This window comes from Loxodonta africana, chromosome 23 (genome assembly GCF_030014295.1).
Source record: "Loxodonta africana isolate mLoxAfr1 chromosome 23, mLoxAfr1.hap2, whole genome shotgun sequence".
Classification (NCBI taxonomy): Eukaryota; Metazoa; Chordata; class Mammalia; order Proboscidea; family Elephantidae; genus Loxodonta; species Loxodonta africana.
In genome coordinates, this window is record NC_087364.1 from 192610 (window position 1) to 210862 (window position 18253).

The following is an 18253-nucleotide window of genomic DNA, read 5'->3' on the forward strand; positions in this document are numbered from 1 at the left end:
CAAATACATGCTATTTGTCAGAAATCTTGGAAATGTAAAAAACCTCACTTATCCTATATAAGCACAAAGTTTGAACAAGACGACTGAACGCCAAGGACATTTTACTCACGCTAGTACAATGCTTGTAGCAGTGTACGTCAAACGGCTGTTTGTGTGCGTGTGCGTGTGCGCATAGAGACATTTACCCAGTAGCCCCTGGGTGGCACAAAGGGCCAATGCACTCGGCTGCTAACCAGAAGGTTGGAGGCTGGAGTCCACCCAGAAGCCCCTCAGAAGAAAGCCCTGGCAATCTGCTTCCAAAGAGCAGCCACTGAAAACCCTGGGAAGCACGGCTCTGCTCGGACACACGTGGGTCACCGTGAGCCGGAGTAAACTGGCCACAGCTGGTCAATGACTCGTCTGAGGCAAATTCAACAGACCAAAAAAGCTACATCCACAGAGGAGTGCACTGGGCATCAAAAGGGATATTTAAAAACTTACCAACTACCAAAAGGAGTGTGGTTTAACAAACTATGGTTAACAATTACATATTACACTGTGATCTTAAAAGATAATTATAACGGTAACTGGAAAAATGTTCACGATAAAAGAGTGAAAAGCAGAACACAAAGTGGTCTGCACATTATGACTACAGCTACATTATATAAAATAACATATATTATTGACGAGCCTAGAAGGAAATACACATTCATGAAAAGAACTGTATTAAGGCAGGATTACTTTTCAAAGATTTAAAATGTTCAAATAATCTTGCGTGACTCACCCTGGTGCTCTTACCTCAGAACCACTCTTAGTATCATAGCTCGTTAAGAAGGAAGCTGAGAAATTGGCCATTATGCAAGCTGTCCCATTGCCATTTTCCACAATGAACACTGAAGATGCACCATGCACAAGGCCTGCTATTTTCAGGAAAGAGAAAACACTCAAATGAACACCTTTCTGAAAATAAACCCGGCATCTCTGTTTTCTACAGCTTGCAGCAATGACGAATTTCATTAGAAGATTCTACTGTGTTTCTTAAACGACTAAAGAACTAGACAAGTGGATCGCACAGGCTGTTTTTTCTGGATCTTCCATCTCTCCCAGACACAATTCTGAAAATGTCAGCTGTAAATCCATCTGATCCATTTGCCAAACTGGTCCACAGTTATTTAATGCTTTACTTCAGAATACTTACCTGGAAGTCTCCTACCAGATTTCTGGGTCAATACTAGGCCTGTACCACTCCATAATCCTCAGAAGATTTTACTGTAAGACTTGGTGGGGCCTTTAAGACAACTCAACCCTGCCCGTCTCAAGCTAAAATAATATTTATCTCCTACAGAAATCATTGGGTTCTATGGCAGAGCCTGTGATAACTATCCCGGTCTTAACTGCTGTCTGAAGTTTGATGTTGTTTTTACTTTTTATCGAGTGGTGATGTGGTAAGTCCATAGGCTCAAAGATCTGAGCTCTTTTCCCAATTTCAGAAAGGTCCTCAAAAATGGTGATTATATCCATGACTTGAACTTGACTTGTGTGACATTAGGCACATCACATAACCTCTCTGGATAGAGCTGCCTTATCCTGAAAATGAAGGGACAGAACTCTCTTGGGACTTTGCAGCTTTACAATGATCACCACGAAGTACTTTCTCTCTGTGCACGTTCTGAGGGCCAATACCACCTCTATCTTCTTCATATCCCCAAAGCCCTGTGACTCAGATGTTTAACAGCAAATGTAATCTCACCACTGCGGTAGAGAAGTTAACTGAACGGGCCACACATTTCATTACATCATGGTTTTGTTCGTTCTAAAACCAAACATTTATTTACCAGCTGCCACCATGCAGTGTAACCCATGCAGAAATCGTGCTGTCACTTGTCTTTGCTGCTACAAGTTAGCACATGCCCTCATAATAAACATTTACACATGTGTGATCTGAGCAGATTCATATCATTAAGTGTAAATATGATTCAGGTGAACTCTGAGGGCAGCACACTCAAAACAGAGGACACTAATAATTTTCTAAATCGTTTTTAAAACTTTTTACTGACCCAAAGTACTTCATTAGGAAACATCTCACACTACGTAACTTTTCATACAATTTTTTCATTTTGTAAATATGCTGAACTTTAAAAGGAAAAAAAAAGAAGTATTGCTAAACCAAATTTAAAATAAGCTTCAGCAGCACTATATGGGCCCATATTTATCCTGGAAAGACCCAAAAGATCTGAATTATTAAGAAACTTACCCCAAAAGCCAATTTTGGTCAAGAGAAAAATGTCTACGACAGCATCAGAAGACATAATTCTAAGAGAAATGTACTTACGCTAATGGTTAGAAGCAGCTGTGAGGGTTTTTTTTAATTCTGTCAAAGTGGCAATCAGTAAAAAAAAAAAATTTTCTCAAATTAATTAAAATGTCTAGGGTGATTTAATAGGTGTTGCAACCTCAACACAAGCACCGTCTGGCTGTAATCACCTGTTTACGTCAACCCCCTAGCTTGTCTGAGGCTGCTCATCTCTGGCAGTCCTTCACTCGGAGGTGAATGTGATTTTTTTCAAGAGGTTTTATAAAGGAGCAACATCTGCTTATCCCTTCAAAATACTCCTACTTTTAGAACTTTTATTCTTTACAACAAACGCATCTGTGGGAAGAGATGTTCTCCTGAGTCAGAAGACCTAGGTTGAGGACTTGACTTTGTCACCACTGCTTGTTAAGCAGCAGCAACCTCCCAAACCTCAGTTTACACACCTGTAAAATGGACATCTCAACGCTGCTCAGCATATTAAATGAGCCAGCGAATGAAAAGCATTTAGTACAAGGCAACGACACGAGTTTCGATAAAAATATTAAGTTCCGAACAGGTACAGGTGAACCTATCAAGCTCACCATTTATCTTCAGTACCTCAACAAGTATTTTATTTAACGAACACTTATAATGCACTTACTGTGTGCCAGGCACTGCTCTAAACACCTTGCAATTAATTTACTTAATCTAACAACCCAGATAGGCAGACATTATTTTGGTTCCTTTTGCAGATGTGGAAACTAAGGCACAGAGAAGTTACCTGAATTGCTCAAGATCACGTGGCTAGTAACGGTGGCAGAGCCAGACGGAGAACCTACGTACGCCTGAAGTCGGAAGCTCGAGCCCTTGGGATTCAAGTCCCAGAGGGTCAGCTCCACAATACGCTCAGAGTTCTCTCCCTCAAGCACTTCCTGAGTGAAATGAACATGCTTGGAATTGTGAAGCATCTGCTTTTGAAATGAGAATTTGCCACCTGAAGGAACTAAAGGATTTATGCATATGTTTTGTTAAGAGCTACCACTTTAACCAAAAGCGGACGTTTCTTCATGTATTTACTATGCACTTACTGTATGTCGCACACAAGTTGGGCTGCAAGCTGAGGTACAGAGACACACGCACAACAAATAATCACCACAACCAAATAATGCCATAGGGAAGTACGTACTGTAAAAGCCCTTGTAACGAAACTCCTGCTGAAGCAGAGAGAAACCTAGACTAACGCTGTCAGGGATGGGCCTAAACTAGAAATTCAAAACTACAGGACACAAAAACATTTTAATCTCACATCTAATGAGGAATTTGGTCTTAGACTTGAATAATTAACAATCGCTCACAATCAAGGGTAACATTGATTAGTACAAAACTTTTTTAACCTTCTAAGTGACAGTTCTTCATTTTGAAAGAAGGAGATCATCGAATAGACATGGATGGTGAAAGAGCCACATTATGCAAGTACACACGCTCCTGTGTATCAGAAAATGAAGTTTCAGTTCATGTTGGTCTGTACTTTTTAACAAGTGTTTAACACAAAAGAGGCTTTAAGTAATTCCTAATTATTAATGTAGGAGAAATTACCAATTTAGAAGTCTGAAATTTAAAAAAAAAAAAGATGCATTTTGGGGCAAAATTGTTCACTAAAATTAACATTATTTTAAATAGACTTAAATCCAAATTTTTTTTTAAATCTTTTTTAAATGTTCGATTTTTTGTTGATTATAACACTTAAAAGGTATATTGTATTTGGAGTTAAAAGCTAATTTTATGAAGAGCTATTCAGGCAACAAAAAAAGGAACAAAGAAAGTTTACTAATAACGCATTGCCGTTGAGTCGACTCCGATTCAGTTTTCCAAGGAGCGCCTAGTGGATTCGAACTGTCAACCTTTTGGTTAGCAGCCGAACACTTAACTACTGCGCCATCAAGACTCCACTTTACTAACAGGCCAAGGCTGATGTACTATCTCACCAGCTGGAAATGGTACGATCCATTTCTCCACAAACAACTGCAATTAAATATATTTCACAGCATTAAAAGTGAAATACTCAAGAGATAAACCAAAAACAAAACCTAACCCACTGCAGTCGAGTCTCATAGTGACCCTACAGGACAGAGGAGAACTGCCCCGCAGGGTTTCCAAGGATCGGCTGGTGGATTCGAACTGCTGACCTTTTTTGGTTAACAGCCAAGTTCTTAACCACTGCGTCACCAGGGCTCCATTCAAGAGATATACCAGGCATATTTCAAAGAAAACCTATCAATCAGTGAACCGGTAAAAAGCACCTTAATTCCCAATGTCAAAAATTTACTAAATGATTATACTTTTAATAGTTTTTTTTTAAGCGAAGAAAACGTTTTTCTTCTCTTACCAATTGTCTTCCTTCCTAATGCTGGCCACACACATTTCACAGGAATAAGATACTCAATTAAAAAAAAAAAAGTCTGCCTTGCTAAAATATTTATATAGTGTTTTTCAAAACCCAGAATATGAACTCTGATTTTGTTTAAATGACAAATGGTAGCTTACATTAACGGTGTCTTCTTGGCTAAAACCAAAACCAAAAAAGACTGGAGAGAGCGCAAGCTAGAGACAGAGAGCAGACCAAAAAGAAACACAAGGCTTGAATTAATTTCCTGCTTTGTGCGATTAATTTTAAATAAAATTCACTCTAAGAGAAACTGAACACATCTGACTCGTTTTAAATGAATTATTTGCCCATCTATCTCACCTCTCATGTAAGCCACCCGAACCAAGAAAATCTTTGGAATGAATTAAAGCAGCACTTATCCAAAGGAAAGGGTACAAACACACACACTCTTTGAGGTTAGTTATTGTCATCAAATCGTACAGTACAAAGGTCTAGTGCTATACAGTAAATCTTAATTATGATGTAAGTGGAAATTCGAACTATAGATAATCCAGTGACCACACACACCCCACAATAAACCACCAAAGAGGAGAGTCCAACTTACACTGAGCTGAGTTCTAACGAACGGGGTCCACCGACAACAGGGCATGCACTGTGCCGTGCACATCACCAGGCACTCACGTGTCTGCTGGGGGCAACGGTGGTTCAGCCAACGACCTCACGAGCATCAACCAGGGACTCGGAAGAAAGGCCTGGTGATTTACTTTAGAGTATCAGCCAACAAAAAACCACACTGTGCGTGGGGTCCCCGTGAGCTGGGAACCGACTCAACAGCAGCTAACGACACAACAAAGTTTCTGCTGAAAGACAGTGGATACGGTTGAGATCCTATTTCTCCACTTTGGCTGGGGACCAAATAAACATGCTTTAGAGAAACACCTGGTTGCAACAGAACAAAATGAGACTGCAGTAGAGAGAGACTATTCTGTCTGAATTATCAGGCATAACATTTTACCTTCTAATAGAAACAGACATGTCAATTATAGTAGAAAGAGAAAAAGGAAAAATACTGGCAATGAATATGCTCAATACTTTAGGATAGCACAATAACATGAAGTTACAGATTTTTCTCTTTATATTTAAAAATATAAAACGAGAGATGAATCACAACGTTGCGAGCTCTCCTAATAAAATAACAATGCAGTCATCTAGACAAGACAAAACTTGTTTCAGCAACTCCTCTTGTAACTAATTTCACACGCTGGTAAATGGTAAAGGGTCACAGGTCCGGAGCAAGGTTTCATGTTTATTACTGGAATAAGGGCATCTCTTGTGGCTATTCATGCAATTAGAAGAATTCATCTTATACAAAACAAAAAAGTGAAAACAAAATCCATTCAGTCACAGTAACCGAATTTTAGAGATGGGACTTTGAGATATTTGAAGAATTCATGTGCAGGTGTGTTTAGGAGTGTGTACCTAGATCTCTTCTGTTTCATCTTTCAGATCCGAGCACTTAAGACAAGTCTTCCTATACCAGTGAGGGTACTGGGTGAGCAAGAATGTCAGAGAGAAGTCCACCGACATCCCTGACTAGATACTTGGTGAAGAGACAGCAAGCGTTCCTCTTCGTTATTAGAGCAGAAAAGAAGAACAAAATTCCCCAATCAATAGAACACTTATCGGGCACCTAATGCTCCTATAAATTCTGTAGACGGACGGGGTGTAAGGGTGCTTCCCAACGTGTTAATGGATTCTCTTACTCTGACTTGCAGGAACCAGCACCCATTACCATACATCAAGGACAAGGCTCTTTACATTAGAAACGAACAGGCCACTTGGAGTGTGAAGCCTAGTTTTGCTTCTCAGTTTGTCTGCCATGGAAACTCCTAAAATTTTAAAATAAAGACGATTTTAAATCATCCTAACAAATTTAAATCCACAGTATTATAAACATACATAAACATACACATACCCACAGCGTACTGAAAAAGAAAAATATGAAGTACTCGCTTTAAAAGGCTGAGAATGACCACACCACCTCTCTGTTTTCTTCTAGGCAAAACTCTTGTCGTCAAGAGCTCGATGTGGGTCACCCATCCAGGCGACTGAGGCGAGGCGCAGAGGTGGGTCCCTGCTTTCTGGGGCTGCACAGCGTCGATCGCCTAGGCCCCCCCGACAAACCTGCCAGTAAGTTAAACTAACGACCGCGGCTATTCAGAAACTACCAGACCACAGAACCACCGCTGACAAGTTTCGCTGAGAACTTAAAACCACAGGAAAAATAAATTCCGCGACAAGTGTGAATACCAAAGCGGAGCGGAACCGCGTCCTCATCTAAGATCTCGAGCGATGAAGGCGCAGCCCTTCCTCCTCCACCTCCTGGCGCCTCAGCTCGCAGCCACGAACCGCGAGTGAGGTTCTGCCTCCGGCTCCCACAGCCCGAACCGGCCTGCAGTGAGGTTCTGCCTCTAAATCCCACGGCCCCGAACCGGCCTGCAGTGAGGTTCTGCCTCCGGCTCCCACAGCCCGAACCGGCCTGCAGTGAGGTTCTGCCTCTAAATCCCACGGCCCCGAACCGGCCTGCAGTGAGGTTCTGCCTCCGGATCCCACAGCCCCGAACCGGCCTGCAGTGAGGTTCTGCCTCCGGGTCCCACGGCCCCGAACCGGCCTGCAGCGAGGTTCTGCCTCCGGGTCCCACGGCCCCGAACCGGCCTGCAGCGAGGTTCTGCCTCCGGGTCCCACGGCCCCGAACCGGCCTGCAGCGAGGTTCTGCCTCCGGGTCCCACGGCCCCGAACCGGCCTGCAGCGAGGTTCTGCCTCCGGGTCCCACGGCCCCGAACCGGCCTGCAGCGAGGTTCTGCCACCGGGTCCCACGGCCCCGAACCGCGAGCCCAGCCGCCGCCCTCCGGGAGTCGCCGCCCTGAGGAGCCAGCACCCAGCACCCAGCCCACGGGCGTCGGGTCGATGCCGACTCACAGCGCCCCCACACGGCCAGGACAGGCTTCGCCCACGGCCGCCGCCGAGTCGGTCCACAGGAGGCCCCGCACCCCGCGCACCCCGCGGCCCTCCGAGCCCCGCCGCCGGCGCCCCGCAGCGCCCCTCCGTCCCCGCCGCCTTACCGAGCAGCAGCCACAGCAGCGGCCGCCTCCGAGCACCGCCGGGGGCTGCCATGGGCGCGGGGCCGGGGGAGGCCGGTGCGTGAGGGAGCCGAGGGCGCGCGAAGCTCCCGAGGCGGCCGGCGGTTGGCGACCGGCACCCCGCAGTCGCCTCAACTCGGGAGGCGGGGACCAAGCGAACGCGCGGGAAGCCGGGGGTCGAGGCGCGGCGGGGCCGGCGGCTCCCACGAACCCGAGAAGCCCGCGCCGCTTCGGCTCCTGCAGGCCAGAGACCCCGCGGTCGGCGCTGCCTGTCACGTGACCGCCGCGGCGCCGCCACCCCACGCCGTCACGTGAGCCCGGGGCCGGGGGCGGGGCCAGGCCGGCGGACTCTCGCGAGACCGTGCGCGGGCGGCGTAGCGTGCTCGGGGCTGCGTCATGGCGGCGGGTTCAGCCGCAGTTGACACGTGGCCCGGGGTCCGGCCCGCGGGGAGGATGACGGGCCGGGGGCCGCGGCGGGCGGCTCCGAGGGGGCTGAGCTGGGTGCTGGGGTGCTGCTGACGGGGTGGCGGCTCCGAGGGGGCTGAGCTGGGTGCTGGGGTGCTCCCGACGGGGTGCTCCCGCCGAGGGCAAAGCGGGAACTAGACGGGGGACAGGGAGAGTGACAGGGCGGCCGGGGGAGGGCCGGAAACGGAGAGGAGAGGCTGGGGACGCCCCTGAGCCTGGCTCAGACCCGGCGCAGGGCGGGACGCCGCCCCAGCGGCTGCTCCCTTTCAGTCGTCTGAAGAAAAGCCCATTCGGTTGAGAGAGGCGGTGGACTGTGTTGTTGCTGGTTGTGAACGCGGCCTTGGCGCTGGCAGTAGAGTTGTGGAGGTGAAGGGTGAATGACTGTGCACATTTCTCACGTCAGTCACTGCACTGCCCAGTCGGGAGTGGGGGGAAATCGATGAACGTTCGTGGGTGGGAAGTGAGTTCCTCAGTTACCGCGACCTCTCCACGCCGCAGTGCTCTTAGGAGGAGAAGAAGGGGTGTGAAATCAGATGAAGTACAGCTTTCCCACGATCTCACCGCAGGCGCTGGGAAAACGCCACCGAGCGGACGGCTCAACTGTAAAATAGTGTTACTGAGAGCTCTTGACCCTTAGATCGCCGAGTGATCAGTCCTAACAGTGTTGAGGATTTCTGCAAAGGACCCGATATTAAAACATTTTTCTAGTCTCTGTGGTTAGGTAACACTTGAAATCCTGGAGTTTTTAACTTTAGAACCCATTTTGTCCACTGATACTCGTGGAAGGTCGAAGTAGAGGTTAGGACAACCAGGAGATGCTTGAATAAAAAAGATACTGAATATTACACTTTTGTGCTTCAAAACAAGCTTCACCCTGGACAAAATCATCCTGGGTGAAGGGGGTTCAGATGTCAGTGATCCCAGCTCTGAGGTTTTCCCACAGGATGTATCAGAATAGAGATGCGGGTGTTTATCAAAAAAGTTGAGAAACACTCCTGTAGTCGAATCCATACATTCAACACAGGGTAAAATAGTCTCACTGCTTCTAGCACCTCTCTTAGTTCATCACTTATTGCCTGCAAGGTAGAGGTCACATTCCTTAATTTGCCATTCTAATTGGGGGGAAAAGCCTCTAGGCTTTTTGAGTGATCTTCCCTTTCTCCTGCTGTTGTTCTGAGCTCTTGCCAAACTCACCAGTTTACCTCACCTGCCTTCACTTTTTTTCTGGTACAATTATTAACTCAAATAAATGCCTACCTCTCCCTTTTCTTTCTAATCCCACCCTGCTCCCCACCTCTGTAGGAAATGTACTGTCAGCCACTTTAGTTCAAGTTTGTAGATTATTACCTATCACTATACTGGAAACCCTGGGGCGTAGTGGTTAAGAGCTATGGCTGTTAACCAAGAGGTTGGAAGTTTGAATCCACAAGGTGCTCCTTGGAAACCCTATGGGGCAGTTCTCTGTCCTTTAGGGAATTGACTCCAGGCAAAGGGTTTGTTTTGTTTTTGGTCACTATACTAAATAGGAAATCCAGGTGGGCTTAGTGGTTAAGTGCTGCTGCTGCTGCTAACCAAAGGGTCGGCAGTTCAAATCCACCAGGTGCCCCTATGAGGGAGTTCTACTCTGTACTATAGGTTCACTGAGTCAGAATCAACTCAACGGGTTTGGTTTGGTTTTTAAGTACTAAATAGTTGTTGATTTTTGTAGTTTTTTGTTGTTGTTGTTTTTATATTTATTTGCTCTTTGAGGATTTTGTCTTCTTCCTTGCTGTCATTTCTTCCTGTCAAGCTTTCCTTTCCTTGCCCCCAGTGTCTAATACATTACAGGCTGGAAAAAGTCATGAAACTGAAGAGGACTGCAAGTAGAATGGGAGCAAATAGTCTCTGAGGAAGGCCATGAGTTGGTGGTGGTTTTTGTTCTGTTGTTTGTGAGAAAGGAAACTGAGTGAAGGGTAGATTTGCTGATATTTGTTTTAGATTCTCAGGGATTTGTCTGTTCGTTGTTCCAGATGGGGAAACAGTCTAAACAGGAGAATTCACTCCCACTTAGGTGAAGTATTAGCCACGCTGATGTTAAAATTGAAGGCCAAATGAGGTCTGCAGTAGAAGAAAAGGGAAGTTTTAAATCTGGGGTCTGTTCATACATTTACTGTGAAGTGATTTATCAATAATGGTTCATTAACATAAGTATCAGCACAGTACATGGACGTGTTATTTGAACCTACGTTCTTTCTATGAAGCGGAGTGTTAAATTCAGACATAGTTGGAGAAATTCTAAAATATTGCTATTTTCTCCCAACACACTGATAATGAAAAACTGTCAAATAAATCTTGAGCAAAGGAACAAAAACACCTAGTAATTTTGCTTCTCTTTGCAGAATAACAAGGAAGCCCCAGAAGCTGTATAATGAACTTCTCTTTGGCTATCCAGCCTCGGAACCTCCTTTCTATATTTGGAGAATTCCCCATCTTGTGAATATTGGGGTAAGCAGAGCCCTCTGTACAAGCTGGAAAAAACAGCCTATAGCGGCTAAGGTGTGGGCTCTTGACCAAGTTCAGCCTGTTAGGCTGAATCGGGAGCTAGTGGTTGCCAAGAAGCTGCACCACTGAGAATCCGTTCAGATGTCTGGTGGTGATATCAGCTGTGAGAGCGGCAAAATGGAGTTTAGGAGGCAGAGTTAAGTGCTGGCACTGCCAGGTCTTCACAGTTTGATTCTGTGGTGTGTTTTTAGCTGTGGCCCTGGCTGCTCCATGTACATTCTTGTCTTCCAAGCATTATCCTGCATTCTTTTTGAAAATTCTATAAACTACTTAAAGTCCTTTTAGTAAATTATTTTTCTGCTTAGACCGGAGCCTAAGAGCCCTGGCCTAATACATGCTATGTTTAAAATCTGTTCAACCTCATTATAACCTTATTAAAGACTAAAAATAGTTTGTTGCCAGCAAGAGAACAGGGTGTAAAAAAAATAGCAGGAAATGAGACTTAGCAAGTATTCTATGATACTACATGATAGAGGAAACCCTGGTGGCATAGTGGTTAAGAGCCATGGCTGCTAACCAAAAGGTCAGCAGTTCAACCCAAGAAGATAAAATACTCAATACAAAGAAAACTACAAGACACTACTGCAAGAAACCAAAAGAGACCTACATAAGTGGAAAAACATACCTTGCCCATGGATAGAAAGACTTAACATTGTAAAAATGTCTATTCTACCAAAAGCCATGTATAGATACAGTGCAATTCCAATCCAAATTCCAACGATATTTTTTAATGAGATGGAAAAACAAATCACCAACTTCATATGGAAGGGAAAGAGGCCCCAAATAAGTAAAGCATTACTGAAAAAGAAGAACAAAGTGGGAGACCTAACACTACCTGATTTTAGAACCTATTATACCGCCACAGTAGTCAAAACAGCCTGGTACTGGTACAACAACAGATACATAGACCAATGGAAAAGAATTGAGAATACAGACATAAATCCATCCACATATGAGCAGCTGATATTTGACAAAGGCCTAAAGTCAGTTAAATGGGGAAAAGATAGTCTGTTTAACAAATGGTGCTGGCATAACTGGATATCCATTTATGAAAGAAGGCCCGTACCTTACAGCATGCACAAAAACTAACTCAAAATGGACTGGAGACCTAAATAGAAAATCTAAAACAATAAAGATCATGAAAGAAAAAATTGGGACAACACTAGGAGCCTATCGTGGCAAAAACTGGGAGCTCCTAAAAATCAAACACCTATGCTCATCCAAAGACTTCACCAAAAGAATAAAAAGATTACCTACAGACTGGGAAAAAGTTTTTAGTTATGACATTTCTAATCAGCTCCTGATCTCTAAAATCTACATGATACTGCAAAAACTCAGCTACAAAAAGACAAATAACCCAGTTAAAAAATGGGCAAAGGATATGAACAGATACTTCACTAAAGAAGACATTCAGGTAGCTAACAGATACATGAGGAAATGCTCACAATCATTAGCCATTAGAGAAATGCAAATCAAAACTACAATGAGATTCCATCTCATCCCAACAAGGCTGGCATTAATCCAAAAAACAAAAAATAATAAATGTTGGAGAGGTTGGAAAGACTGGAACGCTTATACACTGCCGGTGGGAATGTAAAATAGTACAACCACTTTGGAAATCGATTTTGGCGCTTCCTTAAAAGACTAGAAATAGAGCTACCATATGATCCAGCAATCCCACTCCTTTGAATATAGCCTAGAGAAATAAGAGCCTTTACGCAAACAGATATATGCATACCCATGTTCACTGCAGCGCTGTTTACAATAGCAAAAAGATGGAAGCAACCAAGGTGCCCAAACATGTATGAGTGGATAAATAAATTATGGTATATTCACACAATGGAATACTAAAACCCCCAATACTATGCATTGATAAAGAACAGTGATGAATCCATGAAACATTTCATAATATGGAGAAATCTGGAAGGCATTATGGTGCGTAAAATTAGTTGCAAAAGGACAAATATTGTATAAAACCACTATTATAAGAACTCAAGAAATAGTTTAAACAGAGAAGAAAATATTCTTTGATGGTTATGAGAGAGGGGAGGGAGCAAGGGAGAGGGGTTTTCACTAATTAGATAGTAGATAAGAACTATTTTAGGTGAAGGGAAAGACAACACACAATACGGGAGAGGTCAGCACGACTGAACTAAACCAAAAGCAAAGAAGTTTCCTGGATAAACCGAATGCTTCGAAGGACAGCATAGCAGGGGCAGAGGTTTGGGGACCATGGTTTCAGGGGATATCTACGTCAATTGGCATAATAAAATCTATAAAGATAACACTCTGCTTCCCACTTTGGAGTGTGGCATCTGGGGTCTTAAACGCTAGCAAGTGGCCATCTAAATTGCATCAATTGTTCTCAACCCACCTGGAACAAAGGAGAATGAACAACACCAAAGACACAAGGTGAGCCCAAGAGACAGAAAGGGCCACATAAACCAGAGACTACATCAACCTGAGACCAGAAGAACTAGGTGGTGCCCGGCTACAACCGATGACTGCCCTGACAGGGAACACAACAGAGAACCCCTGAGGGAGCAGAAGAGCAGTGGGATGCAGACCCCAAATTCTCGTATAAAGACCAGACTTAATGGTCTGACTGAGACTAGAAGGACCCCGATGGTCATGGTCCCCAGACCTTCTGTTAGCCCAAGACAGGAACCATTCCCAAAGCCAACTCTTCAGACAGGGATTGGACTGGACAATGGGATAGAAAATGATACTGGTGAAGAGTGAGCTTCTTGGATCAAGTAGACACAAGAGACTATGTTGGCATCTCCTGTCTGCAGGGGAGATGGGAGGGCAGAGGGGGTCAGAAGCTGGCGGAATGGACTAGAAAAGAGAAAGTGGAGGGAATGAGTGTACTGTCTCATTAGGGGAGAGCAGTTAGGAGTATATAGCAAGGTATGTATAAATTTTTGTATGAGAGACAGACTTGATTTGTAAACTTTCACTTAAAGACAATAAAAATTCAAAAAAAAAGGCTGTCAGTTCAAATCCACCAGCCACTCCTTGGAAACCCTATGGGGCAGTTCTACCCTGTCCTATAGGGTCGCTATGAGTCGGAATCGACTTGACAGCAATGGGTTTGGTTTTTTTGGTACTTGATAGAGAATGGTAAATTAATATGGTAGTTTTTTTTTTTTTTTGCACACACAAATTGACCATAATTTAGTCCCTCTAACTGAACAAAAATTTGTTCATATTTTGCTATTATATAAAGGGCTGTAATGAATATCTTGTACCTAGGTTTTTGTACCCTTGCCTGAATATTTCATTAGAACAAATTCCTAGAAGTGTTAATTACTAGATCAAAAGTGAGCATATATAAATATTGATACAAATTGCAGATTGTCTTTCAGAAAAGTTATCCCGATTGACATTCCCATCCAATCCAAGCCTATTGCTTCATAGCCTTGTCAACACTGGATATTAATAAACTTTTTAATCTTTGCCAACTGATAGGCTAAAAATAAAATATTGTCACTTTTTTTTTTCTTTTTGTGAGCTACAGTTAATAGTCTTTGCCCTGGAATCTTCATCTTTTTCTTAGTGATTTATAAAAATTATTATATACGTAAAGGATATTTTACAAATATTTCCCACTTTGTCTTTGATCTTTGGTTTGTGGAATTTTTTTTTACTAGAAGACTGTTTATTTTTTTAAAAAAACAATTTGTATATGTATAATTCAGTGATACTGGTTACGTTCTTCAAGTTGTGCTTCCATTCTCACTGTCCTTTTCGAAATTATCCTACCACCATTAACATAACCTCAATGCCTCTAAGCAGAAACTCCCTTTTTCCCCTTCTTCCCACTCCTGGTAACCACTAATGATCTTTGGTTTCTACATATTTGCTTATTTTATGTAAGTGAGATCATACAATATTTGTCTTTTGTGACTGACTTATTTTGCTCAGCATAGTGTTTTCCCAGGATTCATCCGTGTTTTGCACACATCAGGACTACATTTCTCTTCATGACTGAGTAGTATTCCATTGTGTGTATATATCACATTTGTTTATCCGCTGCTCTGTTGATAGGCATTTAGGTTGCTTCCACATTTTGGCAGATAGTGCTGCAATGAACAGCCGTATATGGGTTTCTATCTGCATTCTGCTTTCACTTCTGATGAGTATATAACTAGAATGGGATTGCTGGGTCATATGGTAGTTCTACATTCAACTTTTTGAGGAACTGCCAGACTGTTTTCCACTGTGGCTATACCAATAAAAACCCTATGGTGGGTTTTTATTGTTTGTCTTATTGTACCTTTATTATGGGCCAGGCATGCTGTATTTCTGACTGAAGGGAAGACATGGAAAAATAAACACAATGGATGATTCCATGTCTGGTGAGGAATTCTCTTATTTATTTTTACCCCCCCCACCCTTTTTTTTAACTGATCGATTAGTGTGATAAGCAGTAGAGAGGTTTTTCTTGTTGGAAAAGGAACAGACAGCTTTATCCACTTCAGAGTTACTTAACAGAGTTGAAGAGTAGAATTCAGGACATCATTGTGGTAATAATGATCAGTTACTAGTTAATATTTTAACTGTAAAATCTTTTAATACCCTAAGCAACACTCAAACACTGGAATGCATATTTCCCTGAAGGCTTCTGCCACTGGAAGGAAGATCTGGTAATTTATATATGGGCTCAGTATCTGAATTAGATGAAGTAATGATTGGTAGTAGGTAAAGTTGAAATGAATAGAGGAAAAAGCAGTGTGTCTTTTTTTTCTCTCATTTGCTCTTTATAATTTTTCTTGAGAACTGGTAAGCAAAATTAGTAATTAACAAAGCCGTAATATTTTCCAAAAACTTTTTAATATTAGTGAAATTTTCAAATACAGTAATATAAAGAATACTTTTTACCCGTTACCATTGCTACCAAACCAGAGAAGGTGGGTCCTTGTCCAGCGTGCTCCGACTTGCCAGTCATCTGGACACCTGGTCTTTAAGAAAGAGAAAGTAACTTTATTACAATGCATAGAGCAAGGAGCTGGGAGGAAGTCCTCAGATCCAATGCCCTGAGCTATGGAAAAGCAGACCTTATATGTGATTTGGGCAGCAAGGTGGCAGCTGCTTAGGCATACTAACTAAAAACTACATACTGGGGAGGGAAAATTCTAGAAGGCAGCCAGGAAACAGGTGACCTTTTTGTCAGACCTCTCACTTTGGAATAGGGTCTGGGTGATGGTTTTCCTTCTGATTTGTTCTTCCTGTTGCCGTATCCTCTGTTGAGGTCAATTAGTGATCACAGCTGGCACTTCTGCAATGCGGGGGTGGGCCAAATCTGGTTTGGGCTAGTTTAAGGACTAATGGAAATTTACTGGCATTTGTACAGTCAGGTTGCATCATTACTCAACTCTGTAAATTACCAATTTTACGGCCAGTCTTGTTACATCTATTCCTTCCTCCCCACTTGTTTTTTGTTTTGTTGTTCGAGTGTTAGAATGAAAATGCTAGACTCGCATTTCATGAAAATACTTTTTTCTGTACATAACACATACCATTAGCTCAACTAATAGGAAAACAAAGCCCAATAATTCCTTAATAACTAATGTGCAGTCTATGTTCACGTTTCCCAGCCTGTCTCAAAATATCTTTTTTTGTTGTGGTAAAATACGTACAACATAAAATTTGCCATTTTAACCATTTTTAAGTATATAGTTCAGTGACAATTACATTCACGATATCATTCAGCCATCACCACTATTTTGAATTTTTTTTTATCACCCTGTTGCCTAATTAGGGCCCAAGCCCTGGAGCAGATGAGCCAACGAAACGTACTCCAAGTCTGAAAGAGAGAGAAAGCTTATTAGGAGGTGACACCAACAGAAAGTCTGACAGCAATGTTGGCTGTCTTCATGGAGACCCGAAAGGCAATTTTTACATCAGAGCTTACATATCATTTTTGCAAGGGTTACATAGTATCTTCAGGCATGCAGCCCACAGATGTCAGATGAGTATACATCACAGAACAATTACAAGAAACTATTAGACTAAAGATATCCATGCCAGACATCTGGACTCTAACTGAGATAAGGAGTAAGAAAAAAAGAAAGTTACAGACCAAAAGTGCAAGGCAGCCTTCCTAGCTGCCACCTTGCAGGCTGAAAATCATCCCCCGAGAGAACAAAGAAAAGGAGGGAGACTGAGGCTGCAAGAGCCAAGAAGGCCCCACACCTCTTTGGAAAGAGACCAGTGCAGCTGATGTAATAAAAAAAGGACACTGAAAGTGAGAGTCTACAAAATACCAAAGAAAAAAACTTATAGTTTAGAGTATCATTATGGTGTTAGTTACATCAAGCTCTCAATTGCCCATTTGAAAAGGAGAAAACATGTCTCAGAGTATTAAGTGTTACAACCCCAAACTCTGTACCTATTATGCCATAACTCCCCACTCACCCCTTGCCCCAGCCTCTGGTAACCACTAATCTACTTTCTATGTATAGATATTTCATGTAAGTGGAACCATACAATATTTGTCCTTTTGTGTCTAACTGATTTCACTCAGTATAGTGTAAAACATGTTGTAGCACGTATTACAACTTCATTTCTCTCTATGGCTGGGTAATATTCCATTTTATGTGTATGGGTCTGGGAGTTTTACCATATTTTGTTTATCCATTCCTTTGTGGGTGGACATTTGGGTTGTTTCCACCTCTTGGCTATTGTGGATAATGTTTCAATGAACATTGGTGTACAAGTCAAACATATCTTTACAGTTGGTTTGTTCAGATCGGATCCAGCAAGGTCCATACATTGCATTTGGTTGATATGTCTTTTAAGGCTCTCTTAATCTGTAACAGCTCTCCCTACCTCTTTTTCATGTCTGACTTGTTGGAAAAACTAGGGTTCATGTCTGATGGAATATCCCACGTTTTAGATTTGACTGATCTCTCCCTTATGATGGTACTTGTGGAGGTACTTCCTGTAAACCGGTAGTTTGATCTAGAAGCTTGATTAGGTTGAGGTTCATTCCCCGCTGGGAAGCGTCATAAATGGTGGTGCGTACCCTCGTCACTCAACGTGTAGTCTGTGGACCAGCTGCAGAGACTTCATCTGGGAGCTTATCAGAATGCAGAATTTCAGGCCCACCGCAGACCCCCTGAATCAGAATCTGCATTTCAACAAGATTCCTTGGTTGTTTGTATGTGCATTAAAGGTTTAAGAAGTGCTATTGTTTACTTCTGACTGTATCATATCAGGAGATATTTGATATCTAGTTGCCCATTTTCAGAGATGTTTGTCAGCTGGTCCCTTCCGTTATAAATTTCCCCATCAACCTTTTACCCAATTGTTTTATCATGCATTGATGATTGCTCCATAGGTCCGTTTTTCAGTATGAGTTGTCAAATTGGTGATTTTTAATGCCTACTGCATTTCCTGTTGCATTCCTGTTGCATTTGCTAGCTAGAATAATTCCATACCGAA

General features: G+C 42.9%; 1 protein-coding gene and 1 long non-coding RNA gene across 4 annotated transcripts in view; one reads left to right on the top strand and one right to left on the bottom strand.

The window, feature by feature from the left end:
* The window catches only part of LAMP1 (lysosomal associated membrane protein 1), a 28617-nt gene extending 20529 nt beyond the window's left edge, over window positions 1-8088 (bottom strand). Inside the window, exons 1-2 of one of the 2 annotated variants that reach the window (XM_064275206.1) lie at window positions 7781-8088; window positions 778-899 (exon numbers count right to left, since the gene is read on the bottom strand). In XM_064275206.1, coding sequence (XP_064131276.1) covers window positions 778-899; window positions 7781-7832 — 174 coding nt within the window. In that variant the 5' untranslated portion in view covers window positions 7833-8088. Of the gene's footprint in view, window positions 1-777; window positions 900-3666; window positions 3961-7780 lie in introns of those variants that run through there. The other variant, XM_023553219.2, reaches the window with a different exon arrangement.
* A 233-nt stretch (window positions 8089-8321) lies between these two features.
* Window positions 8322-18253, top strand: part of LOC111751687 (uncharacterized) — a 61833-nt gene continuing 51901 nt past the window's right edge. The window contains exon 1 of one of the 2 annotated variants that reach the window (XR_010319079.1): window positions 8322-10747. This is a non-coding gene — a long non-coding RNA (uncharacterized LOC111751687). The remainder of the gene's footprint in view (window positions 10748-18253) is intronic. The other variant, XR_002786785.2, reaches the window with a different exon arrangement.